Source organism: Felis catus, chromosome D4 (assembly GCF_018350175.1).
Source record: "Felis catus isolate Fca126 chromosome D4, F.catus_Fca126_mat1.0, whole genome shotgun sequence".
In the NCBI taxonomy this organism is placed as follows: Eukaryota; Metazoa; Chordata; class Mammalia; order Carnivora; family Felidae; genus Felis; species Felis catus.
In genome coordinates this window covers 46,146,400-46,164,703 of record NC_058380.1, presented here as the reverse complement: position 1 = coordinate 46,164,703, position 18,304 = coordinate 46,146,400, and the positions used below count along the sequence as shown (strand labels likewise).

At 40.6% G+C, this 18,304-nt stretch overlaps 1 protein-coding gene across 3 annotated transcripts in view; it reads right to left on the bottom strand.

Annotated features, from left to right (window-relative positions):
- Positions 1-4,849: 4,849 nt before the first annotated feature.
- The window catches only part of MTAP (methylthioadenosine phosphorylase), a 49,248-nt gene continuing 35,793 nt past the window's right edge, over positions 4,850-18,304 (bottom strand). Inside the window, exons 6-8 of one of the 3 annotated variants that reach the window (XM_011288609.4) lie at positions 14,177-14,416; positions 8,888-9,010; positions 4,850-6,336 (exon numbers count right to left, since the gene is read on the bottom strand). In XM_011288609.4, the coding sequence (XP_011286911.1) occupies positions 6,298-6,336; positions 8,888-9,010; positions 14,177-14,416 (402 nt within the window). In that variant the 3' untranslated portion in view covers positions 4,850-6,297. Of the gene's footprint in view, positions 6,337-7,362; positions 7,471-7,533; positions 8,175-8,887; positions 9,011-14,176; positions 14,417-18,304 lie in introns of those variants that run through there. The other 2 variants (XM_011288610.4, XM_019816044.3) reach the window with 2 other exon arrangements.

The window sequence follows — 18,304 nt, the reverse complement described above, 5'->3', positions numbered from 1 at the left end:
ATCACTAAAATTTCAATAGGCAGAAGCATTGGGTTTATACATTTCACAAATATATATAGTAATGCTTATGTGTCCGTCACTATGCTAACTGGACAATCAGGCAATTTAATACAGTGTGAACAGGGGAACACAAAAGGAAGGACAGCCAGCCAAGTGAGGCAGATGAAAGAGGGTGGTGGTGGAGCAGTCAGGTGGAGAGACAAAAAAGGGCAGAAGTAAGAGGGGGGTCCATCCTGCTTGGACCAGAAGTCTAAGAGCTGCTCTGATATGGCGGCCATTAGACACATGTGGCTGTCGAACACTTGAAATAAACTTACTTGACTGAGAAACAATTTGTAATTTTAGCACATAATTTAAATTTAAAAACGGATAGTTTTTTACTTTTATTATTTTTTATTTTTTTTCAGTATATGAAATTTATTGTCAAATTGGTTTCCATACAACACCCAGTGCTCATCCCCAAAGGTGCCCTCCTCAATACCCATCACCCACCCTCCCCTCCCTCCCACCCCCCATCAACCCTCAGTTAAAAACTGATGTTTCAATATACTTGCAATGATGAGTATGTGGATCTACTTTTTCATAGTAAAATTTATAAAATTTAATAACAGATCAAATTACTTCTAATGAAAGTTTAGCATCTGATTTGAGATGTGCTGGTAAGTGTAAAATACACATCTGATTCCAAAGATTTAGTATTTGCAAAAGATGTGTAAAATTTTTTGACTTTTCACTGATTACATGTTGACATATTTTGGATAGAGTAAGTAAATATATTATTATAATTAATTGGCTTTTAAAAAATGTGGCCCCTAAATTTAAAATTACATATTGGCTCACATTATATTTCTAGGGATAGCACTAGTCTGTAGTGCTGTCAGGTGTGGGAGATAGAAGAGGCTGGAGTAAGCCAGAATATGTCAGGACATGCAGGGCTTTGCAAATTGTGATAATCAATAAGAAGCTGTACATTCAAAATAGTATTGGCTTGAAAGCCTACCAAGTGCCACTTCCTGGTCCCTTGGGATATCTATCAGTGAACAAGATTTCTGCCTTCACAGTGTGTACATTTCTAGGGAATGGGGGTGGAAGTTATCAAAAATCAAACAAGCAAACACGAATAAATATTAGATTTGTTGGGAGGTGTTAATAGCTTATGGAAGAAAAAAATTGATTCATGTGGGAATGGGCAGGAGGGCAGGGGCTGTGGAGTGAGAATCATTGCCCTCCATTAAAATAGGATGTTGGGTTGATGCACTGTGATTTTTGAGCAGAGATTGGAAGGTGATAGAGTGAACCACGTGGTTATCTAGAAGTTTTCCAAGTAGAAGGAATATAAAGCAAATACTCTGGTATTAAAGGCAGGAGACGGCCTGATCTGCTCCAGGAAAAGCAAGGCCGGTGGCACAGAGGATGGTAGTTAGGAAGTCAGAGATGAGGGACGTGCAGATTCCACGAGGACTCGTGGACTATTGTGAGGATTTGGGCTCTTATTCTGAGTGAAAGAGTTTGAGCAAAGGAATGACTCATGTTTTACAAGGATCATTCTGGATCCTGGGTTGCTGTATGGGAGTAGAAAAGAAGAAAAGAGGACCACTTAGAATATCACATACCCAGGTGAGAGGTGAGTGGCTCAGACCAGGGTAGAGGTAGTAGCTGTTGTGAGGGTGTCCGTTTCTGGATATATTTTGGATGGTAGAATGAATAAACATCTTCCTGGTGTGAATGTGGGTTTTGAAGAGTCCAGGATAACTCCATGATTTTGGTCTGAGGGACCAGAGCCATAAAACTGCCAACTACCAAGAGATGGCAGAGATTTGGTGGCGGCGAGGGTGGGGGTGGAGATGGGAAACAGTCACTGAGGAATGAGTGAAGATAGAGAAGTCCAAGAATTGAGCCCTGGGGCAGGGAACATTAAAAGATCTGAGAGAACAGCAGGAATCAGAAAAGAAGATTGAGTAGCAACCATTGAGGTAGAAGGAAAACTGACTGTAGCATCCTTGGAAGCCATGTGAGGAATATTTATCAAGAAGGAGGGACAGATGAAATCTATCAAATGCGGCTGATAGAAAAAGAAAGATGAAATCTTAGAACTGACTGATTTAGTAAGGAGGTGACCTTGAAAATGGTGGTAGTGGTGGTGCTGAAAGTAGAGTGCTGGAAAAGCTAGATTGGAGTGAGCTGAAGAAAGGAGGAATTGGAGACAGAATAGATCTTTGGGGGTTATATTCCAATGAAAGGCAAAGCAGTAAGACAAACAGCATACTGGATTGTGGCCAAGAATTCTTTTTTAATGGGAGAAAGTAACAGCATTATTTGTGTGCAGAGAGAAATGATGCAAAGAGGGAAAATTTGAGCATGGAGAGATGGGCAACCACTAGAGTGAGGTCTTTGACCAGGTCAGAATTACACAGGAATGATCAGATTTTCATATATGCAAATATTCACTGAACTTGTGCCAAGCACAAGGAACTAAGGGTTCCAGTGAAAAAGACACAGTTCCTGCCTTTATGGAGGTTTATCAAAGAGTGAGGGAGATAGGGAAGTCCTTAACTGAATGATAGCCCTTTATATATTGGAAATTCTCAAAGTTTTGCCTTCAATGGTTAGAAATTCTCAATTCCTTTAACCACTACTTATGTGGCATGGTCTTCCCAATCCTCACACCTTCCTAAACTGGTGCTTTTTAGATGGTCAGTGTTCTCCTAAAAATGTTGTGCCCAGAACTGGATAGTGTTCCAGACATGATTTAACAGAATTCAATGTCAAACTAAGAGAGATTATTTTATTTTACAAAGCCAGGTCTCCTCTAGAGTCCACTCCTTAAAAGGTATCAATTTAAGGGGCACCTGGGTGATTCAGTGGGTTAAAGTATCCAACTCTTGATTTTGGCTCAAGTCATGACCTCACAGTTTGGGAGTTTAAGTCCCGCATTGGGGTTTCAGACTGACCGTGTGGAGCCTGCTTAGGATTCTCTCTCCACCCCCCCCCCCTTCCCTCTGCCCCTCCTGCACATGCTCTCTCTCAAATAAACTTTTTTTTTTTAAAGGTATCAATTTAAGAGAGTAGATGCTTACAGTAAAAAGCTCAAACAGTGCAGAAAGACATGAAGTACACAGATCTCTTGATTCATACCTCAGAGGTTATCACCAAGCTTCTTACCAGAAACTTTCTATGAACATAAAACATAAATACACTATCCACACATCCAGTATTTTTCTGACTTCCACTTGTAACAGACATCATTCCATTCTGGTGCATAAAGATACACATCATTTATTTGAGCTGATGTATCTTATTTAGATGCCCCCACTCCTTTGAGAATTTTAGCCATTCCTAAGCTTTTGCCTACTATAAACGACTCCAGAATGCACTCAGGCTAACTTGCAAAACATGTCAGGTTTCAACGTTTATTTATTTTTGGGACAGAGAGAGACAGAGCATGAACGGGGGAGGGGCAGAGAGAGAGGGAGACACAGAATCGGAAACAGGCTCCAGGCTCTGAGCCATCAGCCCAGAGCCCGACGCGGGGCTCGAACTCAAGGACCGCGAGATCGTGACCTGGCTGAAGTCGGACGCTTAACCGACTGCGCCACCCAGGAGCCCCAAAACATGTCAAGTTTCAAATATAACCCTGGTATTCCACCCTTCTCCTTTTTTGATTAACACTCTACATATGAAGGATTCTGGTTTATCCACAAAATCATGAAAAACAATGCAAAACAATGCATTATCAGTAAAGTTTTTAAGTAGATGCAAATGCACAAATCAGTAACTTGGCACTCTTCCAGAGGGTTAAGTTACTATGCTACAACTTTTCCATTATGCCCATAACCTTCACTAGGGAAACTGAAAAGTATTTCAAAACTGACCAATGCGTTCCCTTAATTTTGTAGCTAAAAAAAAAAAAAAAAAAAAAAAAAAAAAAAAAAAGTGAAAGATCATGTAAAAAGCATCCCAGGAAGAAAGTCTACATAGTCCTTAAGAATAAGGTATCAGCTGGGGCACGTGGGTGGCTCATGTGGTTAAGCATCTGACTTTTGATCTCAACTCAGGTCATGATCTCATTGTTCCTGAGTTTCAGCCCTGCGTCTGCCTCTGCGCTGATGGCTAGGAGCCTGCTTGGGATTCTAGCTCTACCTCTCTCTGCCCCTCTCCTGCTCGTGCATGTGCGTGCTATTTCTCAAAATAAGTAAACTTTAATTTTTTTAATGTTTATTTTTTGAGACAGAGAGAGTGCAAGCAGGGGAAGGGCAGAGAGAGAGAGGGAGACAGAGGATCTGAAGCAGGCTCCAGGCTCCAGCTGTCTGCACAGAGCCCTATGTGAAGCTTGAATCCCTGAAACCATGAGATCATGACCTAAGCTGAAGTCGGACGCTTAACCAACGGAGCCACCCAGGTGCCCCAAAATAAATAAACTTAAAATGCCCCCCCCTTTGCTCATGTTCTTTCTCAAAAATAAACATTTAAAAAAAATGAAAAAAAAAAAAAAAGACTGACTGATGGGTAACAACAAAAAGACAGGAGTATATGCCAAATGAGAACTCTGAAAATGAGGTTGCTAGAAAAGGCTAGTGAATCAAGAAAAGTACCTAAGTCATTGGGGGAAAACTGTGCTTTCTGAAGGCAGCAAGAAAAATGCCCACGTTTTTGCCTTGATATCCTCAGACTTCTAAGAATGAAGAAAAGGAAGGTATAGTATTACAGAGTAGTGAATCAGGGTTTACAGACCCAGACAACCCTGGGTTCAGATTCATTAGGCCATCTGTGCATCTCTAATGCGCAACCAGAGTTGAATCATTGTATTGGAGAATGCGAGAGTCATAATCACATGTAACCCAAACAGCTCCATGTTTTAATGCTGGGGGTAACTGGTTTATTTTATTGTTTATAATTAGCAGATTATCTTGAAGCCAATCTCCTAGACACAAACACATGGACTTTACAGACTCTTTAAACAGGATACATCACTAAAGGATCCAGTAACAGCCCACAGTGAAAAGTAATAATTCTGAGGAAAAAAAAAAAGATCTCCCTGTGACAGAACAAAACACATTCCTATAAAAACAAAAAGCAGTGTAAGAAGCAAGCTTCTATTTTATAAAAAAATCTAAACCACTAACTCATGTAAGATAATTCATCAACTCAAGAAGTAGAAACAAAGATCAAATATTAATTTTAAAAATACCTGACACACTATAATGTGTGTATATAGTCTCTTACATGGTTTAAGACTATCTGAGTATTAAACACCCAGTTTTTCTCAAGTTGTGGCAAGCCCAAATATCGTTCTGACTGTACAGTCACTCATGAAGATCGAACTCAAACAGAACTCTTCTTAGAATTACCATCTTAAATTTTGTATCATTACACCTGTATTTTTTCAAGAATTGGGTCTTTTTTATTTTTAAGACAGCTTTACCATTTGATTATATTCACTGTAGAAAAATGTGAAGACACAGAAAAATATAAAGAAAATTAAAATTGTTTCCCTCCCCCCAATATGGTAACAAAAGATTATAATATATTCATTTCTAGTCTTTTTATACATCAATGCAGAATTTAAAGACAAAATTAGCAATGTAAAATGCTTACGCATATCCTTTTGTCATTTCATATTACAGATCAGTCATTTCTTTAGGACATTAAATATGTGAAAACATGATCTTTACTTGGCTGCTTCACAATCTAATTAGAGCTAGGTCATAATTTACCTCCAACTGTTGGATATTCAGATTGTTTTGTATATTTGTTATTATAACTATAACTATATTAGACATCCTTCTTTATACATAATTCTTTGTATCTCTGATAATTTTATAAAGATAAAGTCCTAGGACTAGAGTAGCCAGCACAAAGGGTATTTTTAAAACTTTTTAAAACTGTAGGAATTTTACCAAACTGCCCTCCAGAAAGACTGTATGAATTTACAGTTACACCAATAAATAGTCTAGGAATTCCAGTTCTTCTTCATATTTCCTTGGTAACATAGGAAGCTGGATGTTATCTCCTACCCTGTATTATTACAAACTTACTGGGGGAAGGGCAAATGGGGTCTTGTCTTTTTAAGAATTTTTCCACGTGTTTAACTGGTGATTTGCTTTCCTTCTGTTTTCTGAAGCAGTCCAAGCCTTCTAGAAGGCATTTCTGATATGTGCATGTCTTGTCATGTTCTTCCTTAGCAGGCAGGGGCATGAGAGCTGCATGTCTTTCCATGTTTTTTCCATTAACTAGGCAGAAATTTCCCAAATGACTGGAATTAGAAAGTCTTCTGGTCTTCTAGGCAGCCATGCTCTTTTAATGTCTTGGTAATAAAACAGAAAACTGGGCTGTATTCTAAAAGGAAGAAAGCAGGCATAGATTACAGTTAACCAAGCACTTGCTGTAGGTAGTGATTCTTAGGATCAGGATAATCACCTGGAGTACTTATTACAAACCAGATTTTAATTTTAATGTTTATTTTTGAGAGAGAGAGAGCATGAGAAGGGGAGGCCAAGAGAAGGAGACAGGGTTTGAAACAGGCTCCAGCTCTGAGCTATCAGCACAGGGCCCAACACAGGGCTTGAACTGACAGACCTCAAGACGGTGACCTGAGCTAAAGTCGGATGCTTAACCGACTGAGCCACCCAGGTGCCCCAAACCAGATTTTGATTTCAGAGAGTGAGGACTCATGGTGTACACTCCTCAGAAAATTCTCATGTTCACCAAAGCTTAAAAACAACCAACCAGAGGTGGGACTTGGGACATAGCTCGTAACTCTTTGTTCCTCTCTCTCTCCTTTCCTGTAAAGTGTGTTTATTTCAAGAAGGTTGTTCAGATTCTCTCAGATCTCTATTCCCTTTCACATCCACTAGGACACATTTTATGCACCAACCTCCAGCCTCGATTAATTTAACGCAATCTCTGTCATTCACCTTATCCCACTGGAAAAAATCCTTGAAATTTTAACATACTGGTATCTCCAAACATAATAGGATCTTCTTTATCACAGCGAGTCTTATGTATCTTTATAAACCACAGCTGGACACACAACGGGTACTAAGTGTTTCTGAAATGCACGAGTGAATGGATGATACACATTTCAGTGTACAGAGGTCTGAACATGCTACCCCAGAAAACCCCAAAAGAATAAGCGGTTATTAGTAGGGTGTCCCTTAATGTGACAGAATGGAGGTCATGATTCTTAGTTTTGTCTAGAGCAGCAATTCTTCATTTTCTTCAGAATCTGATGATCAATTTCTTTCCTGAGAATCTGATGAAAGCTACACCTATTAACCCTCTTTAAAAATGCATATATACAGAAATACACTATTTTTACATACTTTCAGAAGTTTCTCAGAAGGAAAGGAACACATGAATTTCTACCATTCAAGCATTTTTTACTTAAAAATGAGGCTGAAATAATTTATTGCTTGGGAAATTATCTTCAAATTCAAAAGACCATGGTCAAAATACGGTCAGTTGGAAAACCTAAAAAAAAAAACAACCCATCATATTTTGCAGGTGACATTAGCCTCAGCAGCTGCAAAAGTATGAGTCATATTTCCCACAATCAATAGTGTGCTTGTTTAGACAAGCTAACGTTATGCTGCTCCTACTGCACTGCACTCAGGAAAATATAACGGTTTCTGGTTATAACACTCCCTATTCTTAGAAATTATTGTTTCCCTTTCCTTCTTAATTATAGTAAGGGTTGCCTGTATTCAATTATGATGGGGGAAAAGGGCTATCGTTTACTCACTTAAGAACATGTATCTCCTAGGTATACAGGTTGAAACCAACACATGTATTTCCTGTCCCTTATGGACTTGAAGTCTAGTGGGAAAACAGAATACAAATTCCAATATTCTTGACTTTGCCAGTCCTTAAGGCTGACAGACACCTTGTTATAGGGTGTGCTGCAGCCTGCTATATCAGTTTGCAAGAACCAGCTCTGTGTATCTATCTGTGGCTTTGTGTGGACAGCTTGAAGTCAGCTGTGCTGGAGCATTTATACCATGCAGTCAGCATCCACTCCAAATCATGGTTCCTCCAAGCCCAGCAGTTGTCCATCACTGACCACCACACGGTGTCTTCATCACACTGAAATCGTGGCTCTCATTCCAGGGCTCCTTGGTAGTAGCAGTTCAGGTAGGGAGGGCTTTTACCAACTTTTCAAATCCTCTCTCAACTACCTGTCATAAGATCCAAGAGTACAGGTGTGTTCTAGGCCTTAGAACATGCTAGTTACCTTCTCTGGATAGTAGGGGAATATAATATCCAATCCATTTGAGGCAATTCCTTATCCAATGGGGTTAATCATCAGAGTCACAAAATGTCCAAATAAAAATCATGAGTCTCTGAGTTTAGCAGTCTGTTTAAATTATATTCTGGGAATTACTACTAGAGTTGAAAAGCTACCAATCTACAAACCCATCCCATGTTTATCATTAATCACTGTCTTAATTTGACACAACATCAGCCCTAGGTAGACATTCTTTGGCACCGTTTTGGTATTGCTATCTTAGTGTTTTGGCTTTAAATTTTGCATGGATCTGCCAAACAGCAAATAGCTTTGCCAACAATGTAAGCCATGTGCACCATAAGCACAATCAATCTTCTTTAAAGTATGACTTAGTGATACCTTGCAAAGCATGACAATGTTAAGAATCTGGCGGACTAGATAATAAAACTCTCACCACCTCGACTTTCAACAGTCTTGCATTATTGGCCAAAACATAAAACTACTCAATTTTAGTATGATAGTAAAGAGCATGAAAACTTGTAGAGAACTTCTAGACTAGTATAAAATACACAACGGGCTAAATCACAGTGAAGTGAAAATAAGAGAAAAAGGCAGCTGAAGGTCTATGGAAGGGTCTGCTTGAAGATGGCTAAGGATACTTACCTTCAGGTTCTGGAGGGTTTCTGACCATTCCATGGACCCTATCTGAGGTATGGTAGTGAGGAGTAAACTTTTGGCTTTATTGGCATTTTCTTTCAGGGTCTTTAAGACCCGGTCCACTGAAACCTAGAGAAACAATAGCACAGGGTGTTACTAGCAATTTATAATTCCACTGCTTTTCGCAGACCATTTTCTCGAGTTTCTACCTCATCTGTGAAGTCAGTTTACTCCAATTCCAATCCCCTGAGCACCAGCTCTGCATTTTTCAAGGCAGTCTTGCTTCCAGGGGGAAGGTCTTGGAGAAACCTAATGACATCTCTGAAAAGCACCACTGGTTCTCAATATAATGCCTGAGAAACCATCTCAGAAGTATGTGTTAGCATGGTCTAGAAAGATGTGGCTAATTCTCCTCACATCCACAGTAAAATGGATCCCAGTCTTAAAACCATTGCTACACTGGCTAACCAATCAGAAGATGAACATATTTCTCTTAAAAAAAAAAATTTTTTTTTAATAGAACTACCCTATGATCCAGCAATTGCACTATCAGGTATTTATCCAAGGGATACATGCTGTTTTGAAGGGGCACATGCCCCCCAATGTTTATAGCAGCACTATCAACAATAGCCAAAGTATGGAAAGAGCCCAAATGTCCATCGATGGATGAATGGATAAAGAAGATGTGGAATATATATACAATGGAGTATTTATTACTCGGCAATCAAAAAGAATGAAATCTTGCCATTTGCAACTATGTGGATGGAACTAGAGGGTATTATGTTAAATTAGTTAGAGAAAGACAAATATCATAGGACTTCACTCATACGAGGACTTTAAGACACAGAACAGATGAACACAAGGGAAGCAAAAATAATATAAAAACAGGGAGGGGGATAAAACATAAGAGACTCTTGAATATGGAGAACAAACAGAGGGTTACTGGAGGGGTTATGGGAGGGGGGATGGGCTAAATGGGTAAGGGGCTTTAAGGAATCTACTCCTGAAATCACTGTTACACTATATGCTAACTAACTTGGATGTAAATTAAAAAAAAAAAAAATCTTTTTTAATGTTTATTCATTTTTTGAGAGAGAGCGAGCGCATGAATGGGGGAGGGGTAGAGAGCAAGGGAGACACAGAATCTGAAGTAGACTCCAGGCTGTCAGCAGAGGGCCCGATGCAGGGGCTCGAACCCACAAACTGCGAGATCATGACCTGAGCCTAAGTCTGACATTTAACAGACTGAGCCACCCAGATGCTCCAGCACGTTTCCCTTTAGAGACGTCTTCAAGACGAATCAGTCTCATCATTTTTATAGCTCCCAATGAATTAATGGATGAGCTGCTAATATCACAGAAACAACAACAACAAAATCCCAAACCAAACAAATAGTCCACTTTAATGAGCTTCCTGATGGGAAAACTAAACACTACATCTGACACCTGAACTGGATCGAAAAATCTTTAGAACCAGCTGTCAATTTACAGAAAATAATACAGCGGACAGAGAAATCTTTCAAACTACCCCAAGGAGATGATTTCAGTGATCCAGATGGTGGGAAACTCTGGTGGGAAACTCTATGGGTCAAATGACCTGGTTTCTTTTCAGAACACTTGGAAGTAAAAAACTGTGGTGTTAGAGATCACTAGAAACGTGAACTCTGCCTCGATAGGTTAAGGAATTATTGTTGGAAAGTGATGATAATGTATGTTAGGTGTCTATGGATAAAATTATGGATCAGAGTATAGATGAAATATGGTTGGCCATTAAGTTGGTATGTTCATAGATGAAGCTGGGTGTTGATTTACAAAAGCTCATACTATTATCTACTTTTGTATATGACTGAAATTGCTTCATAAGGAAGTTGAAAATTGTGAATGTAAAATGGATAATTAGAGGTGGAATATTTGTCACACCTCACTGTACTTCAGAACAGATCTGAGGTTCAGGGACACAAGGACTATACTACTTTTCTACTTATTTCCTGGAGTTTATATAAAGTCCAAATCCCTCCCACAAACACTGAGGTGTGTTTTGGAAAAAAATGATGAGCACCGTTCACTGCGGGGATACGAAGCAGTGACGGGCTGGGTGCTGCCAGGTACATGGAGAGGCATACTTTAAGCAGAGTCTTCCAGGGCAGGCTCATGAAGCACCCAAGGGATTTACCTTATATTTGCTTTTTTTTTCCTTACACTTTTCCTTTTGACTGATATTTCTATATACTCTGACCTCTCTTTTCTTTGTTCCTAATGTTGGGTTCTACCCAAAATGCCCACTCTACTAACCTCCTCATAATAAAAGCTAACCCTCTGTTTAAAGTTTATTATTTATTTTTGAGAAAGAGCACGTAAGAGCTAGAGCAAGGGAGGGCAGAGAGGGGGAGAAAGAGAGGATCCCAAACAGGCTCTGCAAAGCCCAATGTGGGGTTCGATCTTATGACCATGAGATCACGACCTGAGCCGAAGTCAGAGGCTTAACCGACTGAGCCACCCAGGCACCCCTCTAAATCCTCTGTTTAATGTCTAGCTCAAATGTCAAGTTTTCTTCACACTTCTGCACCCCCCTCCGTCATAGCTGCCATCCGATGACCACCCCTGCATAGGAGCCAGCACTATGGTACTTGCTCAACATGTATCATTTGGTTTAATTCTCCCAGAAATCCTGCAAGGTCAAAACTATATACACCTCCCCCCCCCCCCCCCTCACTTTTGGCTCCATCCCACAGAAGAGTAAATGGATCAAATAACCTGCCCCGTCTTACAAGTAAATGGAGCAACAGGAATTTGACAGCGGGTTTAGGCAACTCCCAGATCTTCACACCACGCCAGGCTGCACATCTGGTCTAAAGCACAGTGACACACATGGCTGGTTGATGATGCGAACTTCATCTATGCTTTTCTTGTGGCATTCAGCGTTATCTGCCTTCATGCCTTACCACTTACACCCAGCTTAGTTTCTCTGCTTTCAACTCAAGCGACTCCAACTGACTGCTTTCCAAACCTCATGTATTAAAGGAAAGCACCATTTGCTCTGCAGAGGAGACCGATGTTACCAGACTGAGCAGAAAGCCACAGGCAGGAAGCAATCTGCTCTTGGGGAGTGTGGCAGGGGCTGGAGCCTCCTGCTAACTGGAGGCAGCTTCTCAACACCGCAAGTCTGAGCTGTCCCTTAGGTGACCAGAGCTGCCAAGTCAGATATTATGCTGTGTCAGGATCTGGAAGTCTCTTACACACCAAGCTACTGATGCAAAACAAGGAACCTGTGTTCAAGTATAACCCAAACTCCATATACACAGATGGACAGACAGCAAGAATATCTTACAAGGTTTTGTATGAAAATGGACGGTGAAACAAGCAGTTCTGACGTAGTGGGAAGGGTCACCTTGGAGAAGATGTCAGCTCCCCTACGTGTGCTCAGAACAGCCAGCCCTGTACTCGTTCTTTACTTCAAAACTCCTTGACTGTACTTTTGTCCCTTTCTCATTTTAGTCTATGTGCTGCTGAAGCGAGCACTCCCTTTCTCTATTTTAAAATGAGATAGAGGACAAGACATATGATCCAGTTTCTTCAAGTAAAATCCAAGGAGTGAAAAGACAGGGGAATATTAGATTGAAAGAGATATAAGAGGTGTATCATTCCAGGGGCGCCTGGGTGGCTCAGTTGGTTAAGTGTCTGACTCTTGATTTCAGCTCAGCACATGATCTCACGGTTGTGAGATCGAACCCCGTGTTGGGCTCTGTGCTGAGTGTGGAGTCTACTTAAGATTCTCTCTCCCTCTCCCTTTGCCCTTCCTGCACAAGCATGCATCCTCTCTCTCAAAACAAAACAAAACAAAACAAAACAAAACAAAGCAAAACAAAACAAAACAAAAAAAGGTATATCATTCAAATGCAATGTATGGCTTATAAGGGACCCTGATGTGAATGGTTGTAGAAGACTGGAAGGAAAATGTCAACAGTCTAGATATTTGATTACACTAGGAATTCGTATCAGTATTTTGGGGGTACAATAATGGTATTGTGGTTATTTTGTTATTTTATTTAAAAAAATAAAAGAGACTCCTTTTGGAAAAATATTTACTCAAAATAATGAGGGCAGGGGAGAGAGAAGTGGGTAGGGGTATATTTATATGACCCAAGACTGGCCATAGGAAAGGTGGGTGATGGGTAACTGGGAGTTCATTATACTAGACTCTCTACTTTTGTAGCTGTTTGAAGTTTTCCACAATGAGAATATTTATTTTGGAAGCCTGACTGAAGTGGTTGAGTGTCTTCAGATACCAGTTGGACCTTGCCGTCTTTCCTGCCCAGAACTCCTTACTAACCTCCCCGCTGAAATCCTTATATAGTCTACATGGCGCTGCCTCCCTCCCTCCCTCCTCTCCACTCCACCCACGCATGCCTGCCTTTCCCACCGCACATACACCAGAAAGGCTTCCCAGACTTCAAATGCTTGGTTGAGTCAACTGGATATGTACTTCTCACCATACTATTTCTTTATAAGCCTGAGCTTTCTTACATTGGTCTGCTTAACCTCTGTACTTCCTCCCTAAGCCCCCCAAAAACTCAGAATGTTAGACCCTTACAGGCTTGACTGTCTGCTGTCATATTCCTACACCAAGCATCATCCATCCAGTCATGGCAGGTTAAACAGATATGAACACAGAGTCCTCTTACCAGGAAGAGGTAATAGGTCTTTCCCTTTGAAAACAAACAACCCGTAGCGCAGGATAAGGAAATTACAACCAAAACACACTTTCACCTTTAAAATAAGGCCCAAGTCTCGGGGTGCCTGGGTGTCTCAGTTGGGTAAGCGTCTGACTTCTGCTCAGGTCATGATCTCATGGTTCGTGGGTTTGAGCTCTGGGTCGGGCTCTGTGCTGACTGTTCAGAGCCTGGAGCCTGCTTTGGATTCTGTGTCTCCCTCTCTTTCTGTCCCTCCCCTGCTTGTATTCTCTCTCTCTCTCAAAAATAAACATTAAAAAAAATAATAATAAGGCGCAAGTCTCAAAATGAATTCCCACTGCACCTACATGTCTACAATGTACTGTTTACTGTTGATCCTTGGAAAGAAGTGTCTTGTTCTTCTCTCTGGAGACCTATTTTGTATCTTCCAATGAGAACTATAAAGAAAATATTTGACCATATATAAAAAGCTGACTTTAAGACCTGGTAGAAAGGTGGTTTCTGGAACTAATACAGTAGAAACAAATGGTTAAGGCACTCTCTCAATGGCTCTGGTGGCACCCGGAAACCCAGGCGGTATATATTCAGAAGCAAATTCCACGTACCGCTTCCTCATGCTCCTTCCAGCAATCATAATCTGTGGCCATGGCGATACTTGCATAGCAAATTCCAGCCTCCTTAGCAAGAACCACCTCGGGAACCGTGGTCATGTTGATAACATCTGCCCCCCAGGTGCGGAACATGAAGCTTTCTGCCCGGGAGCTAAAGCGAGGTCCCTCAATTGTGACCATTGTCCCTTTTGAGTGGCACCGGAGCCCTAACTTTTTAGCAGTCTCTATGAGGACCTAGAAAACACACAGAGTCACAAACTCAAAACATACAAATGTAAGTAACAGTTTAATATTGTTTTTTTTTTTTCCCCAATGTTGAACAAGTTAATTACTTAAGTATTTTTCTATAAATGGCTAGTACCTGGAGGCCCTCAGACAGAGCCTGGGAGATCATGGAAATGTGTTTCCTGGATCCTCACCTTCCTTACATAATCCTGTTCCCCCAGCGCCTTGCACATATGGCTTACAGCAATAAAAGCAAACAGTGAGCTTTTTCTATACACTAGGCATTTCTTTTTATACTTTAATTTCATTTATTTCTTAACAGCTTGAAGAGACTAAGCTGGGTTGTGAATATGGATTTGAGTCTGAGCTCTTCACCCCAGAGGCTGAGCTAAGGTTCTGATTCTAGTCACATCTCAAAGACATGCGAGGAACAGTTTCCAAGCTCCTGAAAGGTCTTTCATACACAATCTAAAGACCATTGTAAAAGCTTTTCTTGGCTAGAAGATGATTTCTTCATAATCTCTTTTGCCTGTTGCCTCTCCCACAAACATACCGAAACAGAATGAGGCTGTGCAGGTTTTTTCTCTCTAGGGATAAATTTATCATGGCATCTCTTTCAATGGTAAGGCTATGCATGGATTTTAAAAACATTATTTTTTTTTAACATTTATTTATTTTTGAGACAGAGAGAGACAGAGCATGAATGGGGGAGGGTCAGAGAGAGAGGGAGACACAGAATCTGAAACAGGCTCCAGGCTCTGAGCTGTCAGCACAGAGCCCCACGCGGGGCTCAAACCCACGGACCACGAGATCATGACCTGAGCCGAAGTCGGACGCTTAACCGACTGAGCCACCCAGGCGCCCCTAAAAACATTATTTAAAAGCCTGATCAGTTTTTCCAGTATCTAATTAATAATGCACATCTAACCTTCAGGTTATTAATTTCTAGCCTGTGCTTCAACATTCCTTTTTAATTAAAAACAAAAATGAAGTCCTAAAAAAAAAAAAAAAATTAAGTCTTTTAAACTTAACTGTTAACCTACTTAAGCACTGCCAGAAATTCACTTAATCTTTGTATGTTGTTTTCTCATCTGTAAAATGGTAATTAAGATTGTATTATAGAAGTGTTGTGCAGGTTAAAGGAGCTAAGGAATATACATCACAGAACTGTGTTGGGCATATTGTAAACACTGTGTAAAAAGCCAAACCGGTCTTCTAACAATTGCTAATTTTGGCACCTTCTACACACGTTTGCCAAATAATTGACAAAGGTTCCTGGGGTGCTTTAAATATAAAATGGAGAGACTCAATGTCAATAAAGTCTCCAATTTAGGCCAAAGTATGTCTAGCCTGCATGTGTCGGAACCACATAAGCAAATTAACCTATTTCTTAAATAATTTTGGCAACTCCAAATTTAGAAGCGTGACAAGTCATAGGACAGTGAACAGTTGATGTTATATCATGTTTATTTATCCCAGATTATGTTGAAAATAAAAGTATGCTTAATAAAAACTTTTCCCTAGAGTACAGGTTATAAATTCAAAGGCCTAAATCACTCCTCTTTCCCCTACCTACCCCCGCCACCCCCAAATTTCTTAATATACCCAGGCCAGGGGTGCCTGGGTGGCTCTGTTGGTTGAGCATCCAACTTCGGCTCAGGTCATGATCTCCCAGTTCGTGAATTCAAGCCCTGCATCAGGCTCTGTGCTGACAGCTCAGAGACTGGAGACTGCTTCAGATTCTGTTTTTCTCTCTCTCTCTGTCCCTCCCCCGCTGGTGCTCTGTGTCTCTCTCAAAAATGAATGAACATTTAAAAAATTGTTTTTAAAAGATATAGCCAGCCCAGTCCTGTCTTCATTAAATGTCTTTTAAAATCCTGAATACCTAAGCTGTATGTCTGGCCAAACTTGAGCACCTCTAGAGATGAGTGAAGGAATAGCACAACCACTTGGTACATTGGATTATGGCGTGTTAAGTTCTCACATCACTCTGGGAGGTGGGTGCATGATGGTGAGGAGGAAGAAGAGAAGGCTTCTTTGGGTGTGGGCCAGCTACAGTGACAGACCCCGGGGTCTCGTCACTTTGCACCCCCCACAAGAACAGAGAACTCCAACACTATGTACCAGAGATACAAACCACAGGCTGACTGAGAGATCTCTGGGTCTGAGGTCAAGATGCTTTCATTTACATGTTTTGAGCAATCATGATGGAATTCCTGAACCTACCACCATCCTTCAAATATTATCAGCAATATTAGATCACCAAGCTAAATATATTTTATGTGTTAGAACTTCCAAAGACTGTGTCTTCAGATTACCTCCTAAAACGACATGAAGTGAAAATATTTTGGGGGTAGAAGTGACATGGGACAAAAGATAAACACTACAAAAGGATATTATTCTGTGACGAGTATTTTTTCCACCCACGTCCTAGTGAGCCAATTCACCTCCCCAAGGGAAATCACTAGTTTTTTGGGTCAGTTTTCCAAAAAGACTCTATTTGCATGTAAATATTTTCATATTTACCTCTTTATATATAACACAAGTGGTAGAGCAGTACAACCATTGTTCACACCTTGTTTGCCACTTGACAATTCACCTTGACAATCCTTCCTCATCAGTACATGAAAAGTCATGTGAATGTTCAAAGTTAAAGTAATAATTACCAAGGGGCAGCACCATCTACTCTTTACATTTCTGGACAATGTTTACAAATCTCTCAGAGTATGTAGGAATAAAGTTATATTCCAAAGGCTTATTTTTCTTTTTTCTTTTTTTTTTTTAGTTAGAGAACACGCACAAGAGGAGGGGGGTGGGAATGGGGAGAGGGAGAGAGTGGGACAGAGGGAGAGAGAGAATATCCCAAGCAGGCTCAACATTCAGTGTGGAGCCTAACGTGGGGACTCCATCCCACAACCCTGGGATCAAGACCTGAGTTGAAATGAAGAATTGGATGCTCACCTGCCTGAACCACCTAGGCACCCCTTTCCCATTTTCTTAAACTGCCTTTCCTAGCACTCTAAATGTTGGGGGGGGTCCCTTGACTTGGCTAGACCAATAACTGCTGAGTTAATGTGGTCTCAAGGGAGGCCAAACTCTGTTACTGGAAACTATCACCAAGCCACCACATTTGCATGAGTTCTGAAGACATCATTAGTATTTCCCTTACCCTACCTCTACTCCTAGTACTGTAAATCAGTGTTTTCTCTGTGGGACAAGATCTCAAGCATATCTCTCCCTAGTCTATTTCTTCCCAAGCTGCCCCCATTTGGAAATGGATGACAATTTTATATACATCTAATTAACCCTGGAAAACAAATTCATTATGTGGACAGATCTGTGTTTCAGAGGGAAGACTAGCACCAACATTTCGATATATTCTGCTGCTAACTACCCAGAAACATATACATCCAAATACAAAAATACAAACTTAACCTTCCATTTTTTTAAAACAAATAAAAAATTACTTTCACAGAAATCAGAGGGAACCAACAAGCAGTGGTATATCTGAAATGGCTTCCCTGCCCCCCGATCCCCCGCGACTCCTGGTTTAAGATTCTAGAATTTTGAGATCACAGTGAGGTTAAGATGCCCTTGCTATTAACCACAAGGAACCTATTTTTACACAATTATGCAGGGTTGAACATAAAAGTTCTTCTACTTTCCATATGTAGGTGTTGAAATTATCTGAATGAGTGGCATGGTTAGGTACTTCCACTGGCATTTGTAGGGCTAACCCCGTAGTTCTGAGATTTTACTATAATCCTGGAAAGGAGGCTGGACAGTAATAGCCAAACTCATCTTAAAAGTCAATGATGCCAATCTGACAATTTACAGATTATCACTAATAACAGCAGTTCCCACTCATTGGATGTCTCGTAACAGGTATAGTTCAAA